General features: G+C 37.0%; 1 protein-coding gene across 1 annotated transcript; it reads right to left on the reverse strand.

Annotated features, from left to right (window-relative positions):
* Nucleotides 1-676: 676 nt before the first annotated feature.
* Nucleotides 677-23,145, reverse strand: LOC125835180 (rhodanese-like domain-containing protein 11, chloroplastic). The gene is made up of 10 exons (XM_049514307.1): nt 23,011-23,145; nt 22,827-22,922; nt 18,786-18,893; nt 18,288-18,384; nt 12,477-12,516; nt 12,305-12,379; nt 11,728-11,815; nt 11,565-11,632; nt 1,361-1,433; nt 677-1,286 (listed from the first exon to the last, which is right to left on the reverse strand). Exons 1-10 carry the CDS (start codon nt 23,140-23,142, stop codon nt 1,203-1,205), a joined length of 861 nt encoding a protein of 286 aa, XP_049370264.1. The 5' UTR covers nt 23,143-23,145; the 3' UTR covers nt 677-1,202.
* Nucleotides 23,146-24,061: the final 916 nt, after the last annotated feature.

Genomic DNA, 24,061 nt, shown 5'->3' on the forward strand with positions numbered 1-24,061 from the left:
AAGGAAATTGTTAGTGGATCTTCAACAATGCAGATTCGTCCGACTGAAATTTGGTGCGACAACAAGGCAGTGACTGCTATGACAAAGAATCCTGCTTGTCCTAATAGAACCAAGCACATCGACTGTTGTTATCACTTCATCCACAATCTTGTAATTGCTGCAATAATAAATTTTGTGGCAGAATTAATCAAGTTGTTGATGTTCTTACAATCACATCCGCACAACAAGCATGACCTCTTCAAGCTACAGATGGGAGTATGTGATTTTGAAGAAAGGGAGAGTGTTGACTAATTCTTCAAGAATCATCCACGTGTAGAATCTCCTATTTTTTAGTATTAGTGCAACTAAGTTTTACTTAATCAATTTCTTTATTTTCAGTTTAATGTTTTTAGCTTTATTAGTGGGGTACGTTTTCAATGTTTCACCACTACCTTTAGTTGCTATATTTAGCTTTATTTATTACGTTGTAAGCCTATGCAAACAGCCTGATTGCAGCCTGGAATTAAGCTGTAAAGTCTTTCATAGCTTTGCTACTCCTTTTACTCTTCTATTTCCAACATTTCTGATGAGTGTGATGGCATGAAACAAGAGAAGACATGACTCCTCATACTTATAAATAGAGAAAACCAACTATTTGAAATCATCATCCAGAAGTTTACATGTAGAGGACCTGTAATAGAAAAACTTGGTTGATTCATTAATTAGTCAAAAAGTAAAGAACACAGTACCAAGGGCATATAATTCCTTGCTTTTCAAGAATCATGTATGAACATGGGTACTTCACAAACCTTGCATGCTAAGCCGCATATTTGTAAATTACGCAAACTCAAATTCAATAATCCAAATAAATATTCATCATGCAAAATAGGGGGCAAGAAAACTCACTTGAAAGTTAGTGGTTTAATTCGATGTTGTCCCCGGATCTAGCTATATAGTAATGCAGATTTAGAATCATCAACTTTTGAAGTCATATCAACAGGTAATCGCTGCATAATATGGCCTCACTTTAAAAATGTTTCCATGAAATACAAGACATTTAAGGAATCCGGGCCCTGAGATACTCCTTAGAATGGATTTTCATCTCACTTCTCTAGCTTCAGAAAATGGATGTTAGGGAAGTCGCTTTACACATGTCCTGAATTCAGAAAAAACCGTTTCCTTGTGGCTGCACAGCATGTAACTTCAAGCTCCAATAACCGATCTCAGTGAGACTTTAACACCTGAAGATATTGTCCTACTTTTTGTGCTCCAATAAACAAGGCATCAGCACCAAGAACTAATCCAACCTGTGACATAAAACATTACTTCACTAAAGAATCGCAACATTGTTCAATTCACCAAGGAAAATAAAACCAATTACCAGCCGGGCAGAAAAAGTCAATCGGTAACCCCAACCCTCTTTAGCAGCAGCATCTCTCTGTTGGTCAGTCCAACTGACAATATCCAAAGAATTGTAAGTGACTGCAACGCAAACTACTCTGATAAAAATTAATGGGACTAGAAACTATATGGCTATTAATACAAGTCTTTGATCTAAGCCTTTCTCCCACGCACCTACTCATAACGGTAAAATGAGCTTCTAATTGGAAAACAATCAAGTTGAATATATGGTGAATATTTCTTAACGAGAGGAAATGAATGAGTAACTTATGAGACCTTACTTGAGGTATGTGCTACCCATATAGCTAGTAAATCTATTGCATCAAAGGAATGGAACCACATTAGTAAAGAAGAGATAAAAATTCCATCCTATTTAGAAAGCAAGCTTAAATACAATCAGAAGACCATCTCCAAAAGTTAAGTAGCAACTTAGTGGATGAGTACCGACATACATTGTGTCGTTTATTCAAAGTGATACAAAGAACTTGCCAGGGGCGGATGCACCTTCAATGAAGCGGTTTCAAAAAAATTAATCTCAAAACATATATAATTGATATGTGAAAAATAAAAATAATTATATACTATATCGAATGTCACTGCTAATAAAAATACAACTTTGATTTAGTGGTTGGTTTGATTCTCTGTTCAAGAAAGTCACATGTTTGAAATTCCAACGTGCATCTGTTAGGTTTGCATGTTCTTTTCATAAATGAGCCTTAAGATACCGACATTTTGGGACTAATTTGTTTTTAAAATCTTGAAATCCTAGAATCATGTATCATTAAATTCGAACTTGCCACTTCACTTTGGCATTACAACCAGCATGACTGCTTCAAATAAGAAGTCTGTAAACTTGAGATCAACGACTAGAAGTATATATTTTAACTATATTCCGCCTCATATTTTGACTGTTTTTTTTGTGTGTAAGTTCATTTCGTTCACTTTATAATATTTTTGTTTAAATGTATAGCAGATATTTGGCGAAAATAGTGACAACTCAATGCTAAAGGGATGAAAAATGAGCTTGGAAGTCTGAGTAGAATACCATAGCAAGGAACGAGATCAAGTCTAAAAGACCCGAATCAAGTCCACAAGATGAAAAGATGAAAAAAATGAAAACCCGCCCGAAATGAGCCAGTGGCGCTGTGCCATGAGCCGCTCTAACACATTTTCAGGGCCTTTCTGCACAGAACAAACTCTTTGAAGATCTGGCTTGGTGCGACGCCAGTGGCGCCGTCCTAAACCAATCTTTTGCCAATTCGAGTTCCTTTTGGATCATTAAGGGTGTTTTGGTGCGGGGTCATTCCAACACTGTATAAATACATCTCAAACACATTTTAGAGAACTTTTGACCTACAAAGATCACAAGGTGGGCTAGAGCACCACGGAGTGGAGATTCATACAGTTCATTTCTTTCATTCTTCTATTCTTGAAGTCAAATGTTAGCTATGACTTGTGTTTTTGCCACGAGCATGAGTGGCTACTTCTCCTTTTTTTAATGCACTTACCCCGTGGAACCAGGAGTTTTTGATGCTTACAATTATTTTTATTGGAACCTTAATATATAACTAATGAAATGCTTATAATATCTCCATTACCTACTAAAAGAATCTTGTCAGTAGTGGTACCTTTGTTCTACGATTGCGGGATATTCATAAATGTTGTAGTAGAAGTCTTGGTTAAGATTTTGATTATCGTTATTGGTTTATTTATTCAATCTTGTTCTTCATTACTTGATTGCTTGATCACCAATTGAATACTATCTATCTATGAATGAACTCAAGAGAGGAAATCATAAATTGCATACAGGATTGTTCTTGAACTCGGACCTCAAAAGAAAGATTTGAATTTAGGAAAGAGATACACCAGCCAGTGTTATCAAAGGCGCGCTTAAGCCCTGAAGCGAGGCTCAAAATATGTTGAGCGCTTCGCCTCGCTTTATGTGCGCTTCAGTGTCTTCATCAAGGTTCTAAGACATACATTTCCTTGCCAATGAGCCTCTTATGAAGAAGTGACACTAAACAATTGATATTTCACTTTTTTTTAATTTCTTTGGTCATATATTTGTCATTCATGTTTATAATTATTAGTCTTGGACTAAACATATATATTTGTATTTTTTCTCCCTTTGCGCCTTTTTTCATTAAAGCCCACACTTTATTTGCGCTTTGCACTTAAAGCCCCCACGGACCTTAGAGCCTTTTTGCGCTTTTCGCCTTTGATAACACTGGGTCACCAGCTTGCCTTGCTTAGTTATTATCCAGGGAATATAAATGTGTTCTTATTATTGTTGATTCTATAAGAATATAGGCATTAGAATAACTTGAATAGGCGAGTAAGGACTCTAAAGATTCTTACGAACAAAATTAACTATGTGACTAGGAAACCAAATAATCGAATTAGTCAGCTAAAGAGGACGCTCAACCGGATTGATATTCTACCCGTAATCCTAAAATATCTCCTCCTACTAATTTTAACTCAAAAGTGTATTAGTTTAAGTTACAAATTCTATTTTAGATAATAACTCAGATGTTGAGAAACTTCTTGGATAAATATTTTGTGACTATTTGATCTAACTTGAAGAATTAATCCAATAAGTCCTGGCGGAAACGATCCTCTACTTACTATTATATTACTTGTCAACCTATGACTTGCGTGTGTGGTGCAACCGGCAAGTTCATTGGCGTCGTTCCCAGGGATTTCAGCATTCACTTTTCTGTTAGATTAGATTGTATTGTTACTCCTATCTCAACTTATGTGGTATACTTTCCATTTTAGTTTATCCCTAAAAGAATGTCATCTTTGTATAATGAGAAGCAACTCAACTTTAAAAGTGCTCCTTTAATCCTTAATGACATGATTTATAACCACAAAATTGAATAACGTTTTGTTTTAGACCACAAATTTCTAGGTATTCATTTCTTTCGTAAATGTTGCACCTTCAAATGATACCACATAAATTGGGACAGAGAGAGTATTTGTTCAAGCTTATAACTTTTTCTCTTCACTGTGTGATTAACATTAGGTCCTTGATGGAATGTTGGGGGTAACCTCTCCATATAAGAAACAGGTGATTGAGCAAGACGACGAACCTTAATAGACACAACTCAAGAAATTGAGGAAAAACATAGCAGCCCAAAAGGCTAGAGGCTGCTAAACTGGCAGAAGTAAACCCGAATGGTGTTCCCCTAGTAGTTGTTGACAAGCGAGCGCTTGAAGTGATAACACAAAATGAGGAGAAGGTGGTGATAGAGGCGGCTAAGCCTAATATAGAGAATATAACTTAGGTTTTTGTCAAGCCTACTACCGCATGTCATTTCGAGCTGAAATAGAATATGGTGCAGCAGATCCAGTCCTAGGGCCAGTATATGGGTAAACCACACTAACACACACAGCAGCCCATACAAAGTTTCATCGAGATCACTGACACATATAATTAATTGCGCACCAGTGACTAGGAATATAGGTGTTGGAATAATTTGAATAGGCGAGTAAGATTTAAGAACTCTGAAGATTCTTAGGAACAAAATTAACTCTGTGACTGGTACATCAAATAATCGAATTTGTTAGCTAAAGCAAATGCTCAATAGGATTGATGTCTACCCATAACCCTAGAATATCTCCTACTGATTTACCAAAAGCATATTTGAAGAGTTAATTGAGTAAGTCCTCCTGGGAACGATACTCTACTTACTATTATATTACTTGTTAACCATGTATACTTGCATGTGCGGTGAAACCAGCCAACTTGTCAAGGCCATTTATATTTTTATGTAGGGAAACGGGTCAAATAAGCCCCTGAACTACTAAAAATGGGTCAGTTTTATCATTTGTTATGTTTTGGATCAAAGTACCCTTACCATTACGTTTTTATTTCAGAAATAAACTCCAACTATCAAAATAGCTGAAAAATACCTTTCTAACAGTTACTCCAAAATAAGAAAAAATGGGCCAATCTTTCCCTTTAACTATTCGAAATTGGGGAATAATCCCTCATTCTTTTCAGGAAAAAAAAGAGAAAATTGGGGTGGGGTTAAATGTACGAGACAGAAAATATCATACAAGAAAATAACTAGTATAAACACTTCTCATTTTAATAAATGAGACGACCACATATAACTTTTTTATTCTTCTGGCTCCTTGTCATTAGGTATGAGTTTCTATTTCTAAACATAATTGTAACACCTTGTACCTTCAGACTATGGTTTGAAACACTATGAATGTAGACCCTAACTTGGAGAATTTGATTGTACCTAGGTGTAAGGATCAAGTATTAAGTGTGGGAAGTGTGTTGGATGTTAATTAATATCGTTAGGGAACTCTAGCACAAAGCTGAGTTGAAAGCTTCACTACCAACTAAGTTTTTGTATAAGGTCATGCAAGGGTCAACTTCAAACAATCATTTCTCCTAGAATATGAAGAGTTACGTGGTTCATTATCTATCAAATTAAAGATATATGGATCTAGTTTCCAATGCAACAAACCATTTGTCATTTGGAATTTTCTACAAGGATATATGATCATTTTACTAAAGGGTCGTACTGAAGTGGACTACACCAATATGCAGTCGCATATACAATATGATGGACGCATTTTGGCTGCATATCAACCCAAAAATGTCAGGCATTCTGTTTTGGGTCTGTGTTTGGAAATGCTACAACATATCACAATATGCCCCAGCATATACAAACGCATATGTCAGGCATTCTGTTTTGGGTCTGTGTTTGGAAATGCTACAACATATCACAATATGCCCCAGCATATACAAACGCATATGACTCAATGAGATTCATTAAAAAGTCATTTTCTCTGATTTTTTTTGTTCTTCTCTCATTCTTCCAAGTCCTAGGTTGGTTTTCTCTCCTCTCCTCAACCTCCTCTATCAAGATAAGTCCCTCCCATGTATTCCTAAGTATTTTTAACCGATTCTAATCAATATTTATGATTTTTAACAAGATTCTACCTAGTGTTATCAAAAGCGAAAAGCGCAAAAAAAACTCTAAGGTTCGTTGGAGCTTTAAGTGCAAATAAAGTGTGGGATTTACTAAGAAAAGGTGCAAACGGAGAAAACGTACATACATATACACACACATACGCGCGCGCACGCGCAGATAGATATATTCCGTATATATATATTCCGTTATATATTCCGTTTTATATATATATATATATATATATATATAGTCCAAATCTAATTATATAAGCATGAATAACAAATATATGGACAAAGAAATTGATCGTTTTTACAATAAAATGAAGTGTTCATTCACAAGGAAAAGTATGTCTTAGAGCCTTGATGACAACACTAAAGCGCACATAGAGCGAGGCGAAGCGCTCAATGCGTTTTGAGCTTCACTTCAGGCCATAAGTTCACCTCTAACAACATTGATTCTAACCTACAATTCTAAGGTTTTCAAAAAAACCTATCTCAAGGTTCAAGAACAGATTTCCTGAAGTTCTTCAAAATTAGAATTCCTCCCCAAGTATTTTGGAGTGGTTAAGGTATTTAAGATTATCCTCTACGTGCGGAAATATCGTTGTTCTTTCCCACACTATGTTCTCCATATCTATGAGCTTTCCTTCCAGAATTAATTGAGCTTATGATAAAAATCTTCTGTCTTATTCTTATTGATTGCTTATGAACCTCAAGAATTCCCTATGATATCATCTGCATATTGTAGATGTGTCACCTCTAGACTTTCTCCATTGTTTTTAGCCACTTCAAAACCAGATAACCAGCCATTGACCTTTGTTGTCTTAATCATATTATTGAGACCCTCCACGGCTAGGATGAACAGAAAAGGGGACAGAGGGTCCCCTTGTCTTATTCCCCTTTGTCTTATTCCCCTTTGAGCTGCAAAAAAACCTTCGGGTGATCCATTTATCACTACTGAGAATTTTACAGTTAAGATGCAGAATCTGATCCACTTGATCCACTTCTCCCGAAATCCCATTCTCTTGAGAGTGTTGATTAGAAATCCCCAATTCACATGATCATAAGATTTTCCTATATCCAATTTGCATAGGATTCCAGGCATCTTTTGTGATATTCTTGAGTCTACTGCTTCATTAGCTATCAATACTGCATCCATAATTTGTCTGCCCTGAATGAAAGCCATTTGCTGGGAGTCTACCAATTTATCCATTACCATTTTGATCCTTTCAGTCAACACTTTAGACAAAAGCTTGTAGAAACTGTCTATCAAGCTAATTGGTCTAAAATCTTTTAACTCCTTTGCCCCTTTCTTTTTGGCAATCAGTGCAATATATGTTGCATTGAAGCTCTTTCAAATATCTCATGTTCATAGAAGTTGTGGAAGGCATTCATAATGTCATGTTTTAGAACTTCCCAGCATTTGATGAAGAAGCCCATTGTGTATCCATCAGGTCCAGGGGACTTATCTATAGCACACTTTTTCAGGCAGTTGAGCACCTCCTCCTCCTCAAATTTGGCTTGTAATTGTACTTTTTCTGCTTTTGAGATTGTAGGACAATTTATCATGTTTCCTGCAGGCCTCCATCTCTCTGTTTCTGTGTACAGCTTCTTATAGAACTGTATGATCTCCTTTTTCACTTTGTCAGGCTCCTTCACTGTCTCACCTTGTACTTCCAGTTGGTCAATACAGCTACTCCTTTTATGTGCATTGGCTGAATTGTGAAAGAACTTAGTGTTGTTGTCACCTTCTTTTAGCCACAAAATTCTGGATCTTTGCCTCCATGCAGTCTCTTCGTTCTTGAGTAGTTCTTCATACTCCAGGAGAGTAATTGCCTTTAATGCAGCCTCTTCCCCTGTTAGTGCTCTATTATCAATAATAGAGTCCAAAGTTGCCATCTTGTTTAACAGGATGGATCTTTCCAAAAGCAAATTTCCTTTTTCTTCCTTACTCCATTCCTTGAGCTTACCCTTCAGTGCTTTCAATTTGCATGCTAAAATGTAGTCTGGTTTCCTGTATATGCAAAAGAATTCCACCAAGACCTGATTTTATCTATAAATCCCTCTGTGTTCAGCCACCAATTTTCAAACTTGAAATAAGATTTGTTCAGATCCCATGGTCCACAGTGTAAAGCTATAGGCACATGGTCTGATGTCAGTCTTTGTAAAGCAACCTGCTTCATTTTACTAAATTGTTCACTCCACTCGGTTGTGAATAGGATTCTATCCATCCTTGATGCAACATTGTTTGTATCTCCCCTGAACCAAGTATGTGTTCATCCTTCAAGTGGCAAGTCAATAAGCTTCAGGTCTTCTATGAAGTCTGAGAATTCTACCATGGCAGTAGATCTCCTTTGGCAGTTTCTCTTCCCTGTGGGGAACCTGCATACATTGAAGTCCCCACATACTACCCAAGGGCCCTCCATTAAACCTCTGACCGCACCTAATTCATCCCAAACCTCTCTTCTTTCCACGTTGCAATTTGGTGCGTACACCCCTGTAATGTGATAGTTAAAGTTTTGGAGCAGGCCGTCAAAACTACAAGTTAGCATATGTACCCCTATTTGTTGCACCTCTCCCTTCCAAACTCTACTATCCCATAACATGATAATCCCTCCCCTGGTACCACTTGCTTCTAAGGCAAGCATATCTAACCCATCTCCCTCCCCATATTTGCTTCACTATCTCTTGAATGTCTCCCACTATGTCAGGCTTCCAAAATTCTATACAACTCTTCACCACTCTTCTTTTCCCCCCATCATTTATTCCCCTAACATTCCAAGACACTAGGTTGAACTTCATGGTACAGGCTGTGCACCTCCTTTCCCCGCGCTCCTGGCCTCACTAGCTTTGAACTTAACATCAAAAGTAATTAAATTCTTCAATTCATTGGTGCCTTTGAATCTAGTTCTTCTGATTTCTGATGATGTCTCCATCCTTCTAATCTGCCTGCACGCATCACTTTGTATAAGAAGTTCCAAGGCTTCCTCTTCATGGCAATTAAAGTAAGCTCCAAACATTTTGCCGAGCTTGATTAAATTTTTTCGAACCCAAACTGTTGTGGACTTTTCCTTGTCAACGACCTGTTTAGCTGCTTCTGTAGCTAAGGGTATCACCTCGTCCACTTCCCAATTTCTGACTTCCAGACATGAATTGCCCATCACAATGGATTGTTCCTTGCAATTCTCATTCCCCCTTATCTCCCTCACAATTACAGTCCCCTCTGTCTCTTCTAGACTTGTCTCTTTCATCTTTGAATTTTCCCCCACATATCCTGCATCTGAAGTTGTGGCAATGAATTCAAGATTTTCTGTTGCGTTGAAATTCTCTGGAGAAGATGTTCTGATTGTCGTGGTCTCCTCCCAGAATTCCTCAACGTGTTGTTCTAGATTGGGTTGGGCTTGTGAGGTATTTAATTTTTGTTGGAGTGGTTTATGGTTTTGGGCCGGCCCATGACTCAAATTATTCATCTCCCGCCTTTGGAGACCTCACGTGTTCCTCACGTGGATTTAAATTTGAATTATTTCCACTCCCCACGTGTGCCATCCAATCAACAGCTGTCAATCTGGCTACTTGCTTGATGACTTCAAAAGATGTTTTTAACCTCTGGGTATTACCCATCCTCTTCATTGGACATGCAACAGACCTCCGTGCAAAGCCCTCATCTAGGGTTTCCCCAGTTTTCGCCGTCTCCGCCATGGAAATCTGATTTTCTATGTTTTTTCCCGAGGCCTTCTCAAAGGTCGTAACTTTCTCGATCCAGATCGGAATCCTGAAGGTGTATCCTTGTTTGGTTATGGCGACCTCTCTGGGTATTTTCTGCCCTTCATTCTTAATCTCAATACGGGCCCATCTGAGATGGTTTCTCAGTTCTATTTCCTCCTACAGTCTATACCATCCTCCACATTTATCACCTATTTCTTTTTAAAGACTTCTTTGGGCCATGCAGGGGTACTCCTATTGCTTTGATCCAGATCTTTTCCTGTCTTTGTTGTGATGGTACGCAGCCAACTAGTGGGTTCCACCATTCTAGTTTCATCTTCATGTTCTTCCAATTCCATTCTCCTTGTAGAATTTGTTCTGCCATGTGCTTGTTTGGGAATTCAAAAAGGAAGATGTGCCCTGCCATCTCATAGATGTTAACTCCAAATGCTTTCTTCCAGGTCGAGGAGGCCCAATTTCTTACAGCAGTCAGAGTGGGTCTCTCAGATCCTCCGAATAATCCCGTAATACTTCTCCCCAATGGGCCCTCTATGCTAGCATTGGCTTCTTTGTGACTTTGTTGTTGCCATTTACTTCTCTCAACTACCCTGGCATACGGAATAGTTGGCTTTGAATGCTGTTTGACTAAACATTGTGGAGTGGTGTTAATGAAGCCTTCAATTTTGAATGCTATGTCTCTCCATCCCGCATTAATGCCAAGTTCAGGAACAATAATAACTTCTTTGGTTTCTCCTATGAGGGCCAAAAAACTCATGTACCTTCCATGTACGTTGTACTTTCTGGTGCCGTAAAATTCTGAAATTTGTTCTTTTGTCCTCCATCTTCTAACCAAATTCTTATTGTCGTTAGAGGCTTCCTTGAGGATATAACAAATCCATTCCATTATCTTTTTGCTCAGTGTTATCCTTCGCATTCTTTTTCTACTTCTCTCTACCCAGTCAAACCAGGTTGTGTTGCCGGAACTCCATCTTGTGATGTCGAAGGACTTGAAGCCTGCGTTAAAATAGATTTTGTTGTCTGCCATAGTAAATACCTGATCTGTGGAGCGAACGAAAAAAGAAAAAAGGTTGAAGCAATTCTCACGGTGGGTGAGTATTGATTGGCTGAGAAAGAAAGGTCTGTTGATGGTGGTCGGCACCGGCGTGAGCCTTCTGCTATCCTAGGAAGTAGGAGAGAGAAGGTCCTTGGTTACCGTGCCTGGGAGCATTTTAAAAAATTACCTCATATATAAGTTAATTTTCACACCCTAAATAGGCAATTTATTCATTTGTTCACTTCCTTAAATGTCAACACCACTTGTGAAAAATTATGCGTACGCCACTAGAACTTGTGATATACAGTTAAGAGTGCATAATTGATAACATCATTTGCGATTAAACTGGTCTACCTTCATAAGGTGCATATGTTTTAAAAACTGTAAAGATGAAATAACAGCTGTTTTACATCAAAATTGTAGACACCAGAAGTAGAAAGTCATTATCAAATATAAAGGTGTCTGGATGTACAGGCAGAAGCACAAAGTACTCACCCAAGGAACTCTGAAAGCCCACCAATTCCTGCGAACTTGAATGGTTGAGGACCTTCTCTTTCAAGATCCTAATCCAAATTGTATTTAAATGCCTCTATGAACTTGTATTCTGGAAAGATGCATATTTATTAAGCAAAACAGACAAAATAAGATGTGTTCGAACCTCCTCTTCAGCAGCTACTAAACCACCTTGAACCCAGAAAATGTTGTTGTAACCAGCATTGTATAGCACCTCACAAGCCGCAATGGACCTGCCTGATGAAAAGGACTCCGCATAAGCAGTGAGGAAAGCAAATCAGCAGGTTCATTATGAGCATAAGAACCTTTTAAGTGCCTAATCTCTCTGACCATGGACCTACTAAGAGCATGAGATGCTTACTACCTCAGAAAGTGATACTCTGCCAGCTAGATATATTAAAACTCTTCTACTGTTCCTACTAATATGCAAGAAAACAGTCAAGTGTCATGCTACAAAGGATCCAATTTATGATGTATCAGATAGTTGCTCCATGAATATTCATGTTCGACAACATTGAAAAATCCAGATTCTCATAATTTAGTTTGAGTGCTAAACTTGGATCACCATGGAGATACATGAACCTCCACTTCCTTTGCAACAGAAGTGTACTGATAAACTTCACCTGGATTGTTCCGTAAGTACTTGTGTTCAGCCACTAGAGTGCAGAATTTTACTTCATAGAAGAGAATCTGAAATGTGGTTAATAGACAGATAAATTCACCTCAATCCCTTCTGGCATGCCACAATAAGATCTGTATCTTTGGCAAATTTCTCCTCAACATTTGATAAGAACTCTCTGTAGAGGATATTAGTTTATCCTTTATAATCAAAATATGGAACTGACATGAAAAACAAATTTAATATTATATAGAAGGGGGCTGTTTATAGCATACTTGTTGTAAGAAAGAGCAGGGACACCACTCCACCAACCTCCTATTAAGAAGAAGATACATAAATTGGTGATCAGAAGCTTAGAGAATGTACTATGACAATCAAAAGACGTGTATCTATTTTATTTACAAAGTTATTCCATTTAGACAACACCATGGAATCTTTCTTCTTTTCTTTTCAAGATTTCTAGAAAAAAGAAAAGGCTTCTTGTATTTCTATATGAATTTACATCCCATGAGAATGTGTTCTTATACATTAAGTCCTACCGCAACATAAGGAAAGAAAAATATTACATAATCAATACAATATCAATTACTCCTAAAATTAAGCTAGGAAATCAATCATTCAACACTCAAGGGTCATATAAAGCCCTCGTCCTCCTCTTCTTACTTTTAATCTCTAGATCCATTACCTAGAGCATATGTTGGGTAGTAAGATATTCACTCGGGATAACTTAAGAGTCCTTACATGTTCTATCTCTCTTCCAAAGGAGTAGCTAATTGATTTGAGTCCTGGTCACCATACTATGAAACGTGATCAGGTACTCCTCCTAAAACCTTGAGTTAGATATCACCAACGCAAAAGCTTTTGCACAATCCAAAAGAGACACTCCTCCGTCATTTCTATCCCCAAAACCAAAATCGCCATGCATGTCATCATAGCCCCAGTGATAAAGAAAACAAGGGAATAGCATATGTAATCTAATGGAAGAAGCTATCATTATATTCTTGAATATACAAGGTACTTATAGAATTACAAAGAATCCTATAAAAGGAAATCAATCAAAACAAACAAAAGAAAATATTTTACAATCACTCGTATTAGTCTTAAATATTCTACTATCACCCCTGAGATTTGTTACCATATACTGTAACACTCCCCCTTAAGCTGGAGCATAGATATGATCATACCCAGCTTGTCAAAAAGATAAGTAACTCGAGTTCCATTAATGCCTTGGTGAACAAATCAGCTAATTGTTCTCTCGTCTTCGTGTAGACAATGGAAATCAAATTTTCCTGAATCTTCTCACTAATAAAATGACAATCAACCTCAATGTGTTTTGTTCTTTCATGATACACCAGATCTGAGGCTATATGAAGAGCAGCCTGATTATCACACTAGAGTTCCGTTGGTGTATGATGCTTCAATCCAATTTCAGATAACAAATGATGTATCCACATAATCTCACACGTAGACTATGACATAGCTCTATACTCAGATTTTGCACTGGATCGCGATACAACACTTTGTTTCTTACTCCTCTATGATACTAGGTTCCCTCCAACAAAAACACTTTTGACTAGCATTGCTCATTAAGTGATCTTGGACACTTTGACCTTTGCACCACAACTGATTTGAGAAAACCCAAGCTAAATAGTTTGAACTTCCTATTCCCGTATTTTTGGAGCCAAAATATCAACTCCGAAAGACATTATGTGAAATCAGAATTTTGTAGCCTAAAATCTGAAAAACAAATATAAATTATTGTCGGAATCTGAAGCCAACAGGAATGACAATTGGCAAAATGTGGATAGAAGCTAAGTTGCTCGGACTCGGGTGCGGGTGCGGGTATCCGAGACGGATGCGAATCCGAGAGTCGGATTCGGCAAAATTTAAATTTTAAGGTGCGAATCCGAGTATGGATACGGGTGCGGGGATTCGGCTAAAATTATTCAATATTATAAAATACAATGATGATGATGATCTTGTAAAATGCTATACTTAAAAGCATATCAATTATAGATATACAAATTTAAAAGCATAAATTAATTACTTGTTACTAATTAATTTTTAAAAAATTATAATTCCTTTTATTTATTATAAAAAAAAATAATCATTTATATATATATATAGAGAGAGAGAGAGAGAGTCTAACTTAAATTAGATAGTAGTACAATTCATTAAAGTTCTGTGTGCTGCCCTTTCTTCTCCCAAGAACGCCCTTTCTTCTCCCAAGAAACCCTAGTCTGCTTTTTTCCTTTCCAAGAAAAAAAGCTCTCTCTGCTTTTTCAAGAAAAAAAAACTTTGAATTATTTATTCTTTCCCATGGAGCCCCTTCGCCTCCTCTGTACAAGAAAAAAGATATGTATGCTCTCTCTATTCTTGTAAGCTTTGCCTCTTCATTATTCTTTTCCATGGAGCAGCTAGATGTGACAACTTCGTCATCGTCAACTTTCGCCGGCCATGAAATTGATCTCTTCCCCAAATTTTTCTCGGCTTTGGTCAAAGTATCCGGATCGGATTGACCGAATCTGACACGCACCCCGCACCCGCGCCCGCACCAGTGTCGCGTCGAGACGGGTTCGGCCGCAAAAATGAAGAGTCCGCGCAACATAGGATAGAAGAAGAGGAAAAGGAATAGGTCACAATGGTGCACAAAGAGGGAAAAATCAGGACAAAGACAACATGGGTATAGAAACATGTTCTGACAAGCCAACTCCGGTGAAGTGGATATCAGAACAGAGATTAACAATTCTTTCAATATACTACAGGAAGGGACTGAAAATGAGGTAATGGACACTGCAGGCTGCTCCAATGAGAATATGGAAGAATAGAATAATACTCAGGATACTCAACAACAGGAAAGAAGCACAAGATGGGACAAAGCACAAAAAAAGAAGGAAAGTGGAAGAATCAAGAAGCAACAGGCTGGGCTAAGCATTACAAGTACCAGAAGTAGAACAATAGCCAACTCCAGAAACATTGATACTGATCTACAGGGAGAAATAGTCAGCTTAATTATCAAAAATCCAAAAGACATCAAAGGTTTGCAAAACAAGAGGAAGAAATCTGACAAGACAGTTGTTATTCCTAATGATATTACAATTCAAGGGGAGAATTGAGACGAGATCCAAATAGAGAAAACCCGAATAGAGCAGTCAAGAGAATGAAAACAGGTAAAATAACACATGATTCCATTAAACCTCCACTAGGAAGGACAAGGGAAGACAATTGTCAATAAGGATAATAGAACAGAAGACATAGATCCCGGTGTTCATGAAAAGAACAGCAACCAGGACATTGACAATTCCATCCACAAACAACCTGATCTGAATCCACCACCAGCGGATACAAGAGATGAATATGATGAAGTCTTTCATGATATGAAATTTATGGAAACTAAAGTTGAAACGATCAACAGAGGAGAAGAAAGGATCGCCCAATCAGATGATAAGCTCACTAGAGTTAACATCAACTCTGAATATCAGGAAATGGATTTACACCGAAGGAACACCAGTTCAGCAAAACATCACCTTTTACAACAATTTTTCACAGGGTGGGGAGTTTATTCAAGAGTACAAGATGACAGAAAAGAACAAGGATGATCAATAAGATCCTAACCCTAAATGTTCCCAATGATGGATACTATATCATGGAATAAGGGTGTAAATTGTAATGATATGGCACCTGAGTCTAACTCAAACCCAAAAGCTAGCTCGTGAGGGGAGGATTGCCCAAATCCATATAAGCAGACCACCGGTCATTTCCATAACCAATGTGGGACTTTTAACCCACTCTAACACCCCAGGCCCAACTGGAGCGTTGACCGGGAGCCCAACCAGAGATGGACCTAGCTCTGATACCATGTAAAGATATGGCCCCTGGGCCTAACTCAACCCCAAAATCTAGCTCGTGAGGAAAGGATTGCCCAAATCCATACAAGCAGACCAACCGTCCATTCCCCAATCAATCTAGGATTCTAACCCACTCTAACGTTGAATGGGCTCTGAAAGATCTCGAGTCTTTGAGAGACTCCAAACCATCACACAGCAGTTTCAAATTCCTTTGATCTGCCTTTACAAGCCAATGGTTGATAGAGGGAAGATTGAGAAATACAAGCGGAACCTAGGCATGCACCAGGGCTTTTTCAGCTGCTCAAACAAATATGGCTCTTCTCAACTACAGAAGTTGATATTTGTATCATAAGGATAGAAAGCAACATGTCTTGACAAGTGCTACTTATCACAATAATTCTCGTATACATCTCACAATTGTTTATGCTAAATGCACCGAAGAACAAAGAAGAGAACTTTGGCAAGATCTTATAAATATGGCCAGCAACATTCAAGGATCTTGGGGTGCTATTGGTGATTATAATGTTAAAACCTCCGGTGAAGAAAAGAAAGTAGGCAGAAGCTATAGACCAGAGGAGAATCCAGATTTCATAGAGTTCCTCAATGAATGTGGTCTTCAAGATGCAGGATTCACAGGTTCTACTTATACATGGTGTGACAACAGAGATCCTCCCACCACAATCTGGAAGAGACTGGATAGACTTGTGAACGACAATGCCTGGATCGACTCTATTCAAACACGTCAGTTACTCATCTCTCCAGAGCATGTTCAGATCATGCCGCTCTTCGGATTATGCCCGCCCCGCGGCTTGTGAAAATAAGCAATAAGACCTCTCACATAAGATATTTCAAGTTTTTCAACTTCAGGACTGAATATCAAGATTACCTCAAAACAGTTCAGGAAGCCTGGGAAGAAGAAATTTTTGGGAATCCCCTTTACATCCTACACTAAAAAATCAAGAATGTTTGTAAAACTCTTAGTTGCCGGTTCAGACGGACTTATGGTGATATCTATGAGGTTCCTAAAAGGCCAGAAGCAGAAATGAGAACCCTTGAGGACAATTGTGTGAGTGACAATTCTCTTGAAATAGGAGAGAACTAAATGCAAAGTTGAATTACAAGGTACCTCAAGATCCAGGAGAATATTACGAGAAAAAAGGCAAGCGCTAAGTCGTTTGAGGAAGGGGATGCCAACACAGCCTATTTTTCACAGTGATTATAAGGGAGAGGAGAAGAAGATTAGCCATTAACAAGATCATGGATGAGCAAAATCAGAGGCTTGAAGGTAATGAAAGCATTGCAGAAACAGTTGTGAGATATTTACATGAAATGTTCATAGCCATCCTTACAATCCAGTGAGAAATGTTCAAGGCAATGGTGCACCTCTCAATGCATAACTGATGATGACAATAACATGCTTACAGCCATCCCTACAATCCAAGAGATCAGAGATCGTGCATTTGACATGGACAAAGATAGTGTACCAGGGCCTGATGGCCTGAGTGGCTATTTCTGACAAGGACAAAGATAGTGCACCAGGCCCTGATGGCCTGAGTGGCTATTTCTATCAATTTGTGGGATATTATTTGCACTGATCTGCATAGAGTGCGGAAGCTTTCTTTCAAGGCTCTTAACTTCCTAAATCCGTTACCCATAATTGCTTAGTAATGATTCCCGAAATTGACCATCCTCAGAGATTCTCTGATCTCAGTTCTGTTAGCCTTTGTAATACCTCCAACAAAGCGATATCCAAAATCCTCAACAACAAACTCTCTTGTATCCTTCCTAAAATAATATGAAATCAGTCTGCTTTCATAAAAAGGAGAGTTATCACAAAATAAAAAGGTAATTAGTCTTATACTTATTGTTGTCTTGTATTTCTTTGAAATAGGGGTGTAGATCACTTTTGATCTAAGTTCTTGAATTGACTCTATTAATATCATAATTAGTTTTAATCCGCTAATTTTGAATACTATCATCCATTAGGGTTCTTAGCACTTTATCTTGAAATTTGGGGATTTTATTCTCGAATTTCACATATCTTTCAATTCTTGTCTTTAATCATCATAGTTTAGGTTCCCCGTTATTTCTTATTTATTCAAGTGATCTGATTCTTATCACTAGATGTGCATCTCTTTGGACTAAAGTCAAGCTATATGTCTGTGTATCACCAAGTAATTATAAAGATTAAGTATACTAAAAATGAATCATTTGTGTGTCATAAGAGAAGTTTGTTACCCATCAAAAAGTTTGTTGCTTTCAAGGAAAGAGTACGAAGTTCTAAACTAGTATCAACATCAAAAATTGGAATCCAGGTGGAGCCTTTTACCCATGCCTGCAAAACAGTTAAAAAATCAGGATAACCAGGATAACAAATAACACAATCGTTTAAGAAGGGAAGTATTCTGCTTTTAATCTAATTCATATCCCAAAATTCCTGAACCTAGAGTTTTTAGAGGAACTTTTTTCAACAAAACTTGGTATTCCCGCATCACAAACTTTGATAATCTTAGACAACAGACTTGAACCATAGCAAGGAGTTTTGAAAGAAGAACAGCCACTGACATGCAAAGTTAAGCAAATACTAGCACAACTAATTGAGGATTGTATAAAGCATGTAGAGAGAAATGATGGAAAGCTGTAGGGGGAATTATGCTGAGCCATTTAGATTTGCCTTGTATTTCGTCAAATGTGGATAGTAGAGAGAAGTGGTATTTGAAAGACAGTTGAATCAACCTTCTTTCGCTCCATAGAGGGACGAACATCAAGCAACATTTTGTTTGAGAGTTGAATTGCATAACCAGCTTCCCTTGGAGTAAGAACCTTAACTTTCCCCTCCCTGATCTACAATAAACAGGGAAACACAAATGTTATTATCATAGTAATACAGTGAAGAATTTAATAAAGGATAATCATGGCTTAAGATGTCCCTGTACAGCACAAATTAAATGATTACAGGACATACGATTTCTAATAAGTTGAGACTGTGATATAACTCATCACCTAGGAGGATGGGACTCGGAAAACATGTTTCAATTACAATAACAAACTCTGTTCTTTCTGTATATAGAATGCCAAATTAAACATCTTTGCAACTACGTATGCAGTAACTTATCCAGTTCACTAGGTTGGCAGTTATTGGAGCAGAAGTTCCTAGGAGAACATAACATGTTCATAGTCCTTACTTCCACATTTTGACACACAATAAGTATCATTCATGTAATACAAATTATGGAGTCATCAAACATGTGTGATAGCTTAATATTCTTTGTGCTCATATGTGATGCTTTTATGGGCAGCAGAACTTTATTTAATGACAGCTGCATGTCAGACATTATTCAAGCTTAACCAGTACATGCAAAAATGAGAACGAGAATGACATAAGCTATTCAATTGAATGAGCGAATAAGTACTTAAATATACTCTTGCATCAAAAGTCTCTACGCCTCGTACTTCCGGGCCAAGGGTTAACAAATTGGCAATGAGTAATTCGATCTTAACCCGATGAATATGGTTGTGCTCGGGAGTTAAGGTTAAACTTGGATGGGTTGTGTTTAGTTTCCAATGCATCAAACCATTCGTAAATCCGAGCTCACTACAAGAAGTTACGCATATTTTACCAAAGTCGCATAATTCTAAGTATTCGATGAGATGGGGCATCGCGTCCATGTTGGGCGCAGTGGAGGTTGCAGCACATCACCCATTTTGACGCGATACCTGACCTGACAACCATCAAGCCCATGTTGGACGAAGTGGAGGTCGTGTTGCGACCAAAGGGAAGGGGGAGAGAAAAGTCATTTAAGTATGGGATGCGACATCCATCGCTAGGAAGTTCAATGCGATGGAGCTCGTGACCCGCTAACTATCAGGCCCAATCCCCAACCTATAAATACGATCCAATACAAGTTTTTCTAAAATTTTATTTCATTCGTTTCCCGAGTCCTAAGACTCCTCTCCTCTCCTTTCCATATCAAGGTAAGTCTATTCTAAGTACTTCTAAGTTATTCTAACGTACGTGGACGAATTCATAACGTGATTCTACTCTAGTCTCTAGGATTACATGGTTTCCAAGAAAACCATTCCAAAAAATTAAGCGTAGAGATTTGGAGTTCTTCGTCAAAGTTCAGATTTTTATTTATTATTTTGGAGCAATTAAGGTATCTAGGGCTAACTCTCCTCTTGAGGGACAATTATTGTTCTTCGCCACATCGCGTTCCTTGAAACCCATGAATTTCTCCTCTATGAGATAGTTGGGGTAAATTATGAAATGTTACGCTTAGTTCATGTAAATTTATTATGAACATCATGAACTCTTTAGGAATCCCTTATATTCTCATTACATTGCCATAATATGAATTTCATTTATTTCACCATGACTATACAAATATTAACTTATGATTTTCTTCAAGGACATGAAGAATATGATTTTACGACATGATGCACATGATGATGAAACGTGAATTATGATTATGATCCCTTGAGCTAATCCTTATCATGTTAATGTTTTGGGAGAAGTATTGCTAATCAAGAAGGTGTGAGTCCTAATGACAAATTCCCGAAACTACGGATGTCAACGTATGATACGGGTTGTAACTTGTACCGTTAATTCGTCGATTCCTCTAGGTTACATCCTTGAGGATTATGGTATGGATTCAAATGCTAGCATATGTTATGTATGTTTCATCACCCCCGCAAGGTGATGGGATGGCCTAACCAATTGGACCAAGATTGGACTTCATGTGCTCATAAGTGGATATGTCAATTATTTAAGAAATAGTACCTTATGATTAATCATATGTGGATATGTAATTATTTAAGAAACTCTCATAAAAGAATACCGTGTGATTAATAATGCAAACATTCAGATCAACCTAATGATTGAGTCACTTAACTCTTTCATGTCTTATTCCATTACTTTGGTTTTCCTTTCATTTCATGTATACTTTATGTTTCATTCTATGTCGTATTACATGCAAGTACTACTCCATGTTCTTGCGCCCCATTTGTCGGGGGTGTTGCATTTCACAATGCAGTTTGATACAGAACGACAAGGCTACACACTAGGTGCCGCACATTTAGCTTTTGGTGAGCCCCACTTGCTCTTAAAGTGTGGTCTTTATTTATGTCAGCTTTGTTAGCTTACGGATATGTCGAGATCTTGTCCAAATAAATGTTGATATTTATGTCATGTTTAGAAACTTCATAGATAGAAGAGTCTTGATGTTCTATTATGCAAACTTTGCCAAATACTCCAACTTATTGAATTCTTATGTTTTAAAGATTTGAATTTAAAGACAATATTTTATTTTATTTTTGATAATCGAGAAATTTGCTCGTGACCCGCCCTTTGGACCAATCACAACCTTCTAAACTCGGTGGATAATGGGCCGGGCCATCTACCCTTCTCCAATTAAATACCGGACTTCGGTTTGCATGGTTAAAGACAATATTTTATGGATGTATTATTCTTTGAAGAATGTATATTATGAATATATTTCATTCATTCCACATGTCTCAAGTGAATGTCATGTAGAGCTAGTTCGCTCGAGCAAGTTAAGGTACCGAGTGCCAGTTCCGTCCAGGCGAAGGTTTAGAGAATGACAACATATGCGCACACAATGTATGTGTGTAAACAGGAGCATCTGAATCCAAAGAAGGGCATTTATTATGCTATTCATAGAGCTAGTTAATTACTCTATAGACATGAACAACCACAAACTATAATCTGAACCATGGAAGTTCAAAAAGTAAGATATATTTAGAGTTTCTATTTTTTTCTTTTCTACTGGGACACATAACCTTAGGGATGTCGGCAGAGGTGTATCAAGAATTTCAGAAGGATGGGTGCACTATTATGAAAAGATGCATTTAATATATAAATTTGATCGGTTTGACATTTAGGTTCTTAAGACTGAATCGTTAGATTTAAAAAATTATAGGTCCAAACTATTTTTTGAACTTGGTAACTTTGTATTATATCACAAAACAGTACATGGGTCGTACTGTAACCTTATATACAAGTGTACTCCTGATTTCACTTCTCTACGTCTAAATTGAGTCTAACACATCAATAATAGAGACAGTGTCATTAGAGTATAATTGATTACACCAAAAGACTAAAAGTAAAATGCAGTTTAGTTTAACTTTCTGCACATTGTTCTCTATGCTCTCAAAACATCTTGAATTCCTTTCTTTCCAAACAGCCCACCAGATAGCCCCCGGGATAATTCTCCATCTACCTCTGTCCTTAGCATGTACACCTGCTTCCTCCCAGCATAGTAATGCCTCAGCCACCTTCCTGGGCATTGTCCAAGAGATGCCTTTGAGGCTTAGGAATATTCTCCACAGATGATGGGTGTACTTGCAATGTAAAAATAGATGGTTAACAGTCTCAGATGTTTCACCACATAGGAAGCACCTGGAACACAAGGTTCTCCCCCAAAGTATATAATACTACTTGTTCTAAATTTTAATATACACAATTGATTTAATTGTATAAAAAGTTTACAGTGCTAAATTCCTTTAGGAATTTCCAATGTAACACCCTTGAAAATTTTGAAAGACTAAAGAAAAAAAATTAAATTTGTCCATGCACTAATGTATGAGATGGAATGTTGAAAAATGGAAGTCTTTAGATGGGTGGTCTGCTCAAGCCCTAGTTTAACGAAATTGTATTCACCAAAATGTAAAATTGAAGTCATTTAAGACTATTCCAGATAAATCAAACACAATTTTTTGACTATCAAAAAAAATTGAACACTAGTGGGAGAAAAATACCAGAGCATCCCATCTCTTTTTAGCCGCAGCCATATCTTTCATTTGCTTCAACTCATATTCTTCTTGCACTGCTTGCATCCTTATGTTATTCTTATACTGAAGCAAACCAAACCAAACCAAACAAAACCCCATTTCACAGTTGTCAATACATGGTACTAATGAACAAATAAAGCGATAGACGAACCTTTAGCGATTTTAGAGATGATGAGACTGGAGAGCTAAGAAAATGGATTGGACCGATAAGTTGACACCTTCCTTCTTTTTGACAAGTCCTAACAGCACCGAGGGGTAGGAGCCCATGACCAAGAGCTTCCATTTTTTTTTTAGTAGAGAGAAACAGATGAGCTTATCCACTCTTCCTTCCCTTTATTGAACTAATAAATAATTAAAAAATGAGTTATATATTCCTAGCTTCAAATGTAACCTTTTTATATAAAAAATAAAATGTAACCTTTTTATTTCTTTTCTATATATATATATATATATATATATACACTTAGACATCGGAGCCCGTGTTAACACGGGCCCAATATGTATCATTTTTTGTTTCAATTTATGTGACAAAGACAATTAAAGAGTTAATCAAACGTTAATATTAATTTAAAATAATTTAAATTTTTAATTATTGTTAACTATGGTAAAAAAAAATTATGTCTTTTAACATTCTAAATTGCTAATTATTGTTGTATGATTTGTAATATCTTTTACACAATTTTGAAATAATAAAGGTTATTTCTTCTTTCTCAATTTATGTGGTACTAATAAAATTTCGAGATTCAATCAATTTTTTTTGTCTTTAAAATATTCAATTGTTAATTACTGTAAATTATTGTACTTTCTAAGTAATTTTCAAATAATATATATTATTTTATTTGTCCAATTTATGTGTCACCGATAAAATTTGAAGAGTTAATCAAATCTTTTACATATTTTTATATCTTTTGAATATTTAAGTAAATAATTATTGTGATTTATAATATTTTATACAATTATTTAAAAAAAATTAAACAACAAACAAAACGAATTCATCATAGAAAAATTACCAAAGCATCCTTGAATACATCAATAATGGGTCCCACTTTTTGTTTAAAAAAATATGCATATTGGGAGGATATTTTTGTCCAAAGTGGAAATAGAATAAGTATAAAGCATTAAAGTCTTTTAAAATTTTAAATTGTTAATTCTTATTGTATGATTTGTAATATTTTTACGCCACTTTCAAATAATATAGGTCA

This window comes from Solanum verrucosum, unplaced genomic scaffold (genome assembly GCF_900185275.1).
Source record: "Solanum verrucosum unplaced genomic scaffold, falcon-dt-bn FXZP01000123.1, whole genome shotgun sequence".
NCBI classification, from domain to species: Eukaryota; Viridiplantae; Streptophyta; class Magnoliopsida; order Solanales; family Solanaceae; genus Solanum; species Solanum verrucosum.

What these genes read in the sequence shown, in the direction of transcription:
- LOC125835180 (XM_049514307.1), bottom strand. Translation starts at nt 23,142, where the DNA reads ATGGAAGCTCTTGGTCATGGGCTCCTACCCCTCGGTGCTGTTAGGACT. An exon ending in AGCAACAAACTTTTTGATGG is followed by an intron (nt 12,517 to 18,287) that starts GTAACAAACTTC and finishes TCTTCTTAATAG; the next exon opens with GAGGTTGGTGGAGTGGTGTC. An exon ending in GGGCTTTCAGAGTTCCTTGG is followed by an intron (nt 1,434 to 11,564) that starts GTGAGTACTTTG and finishes GGATATTGTCAG; the next exon opens with TTGGACTGACCAACAGAGAG.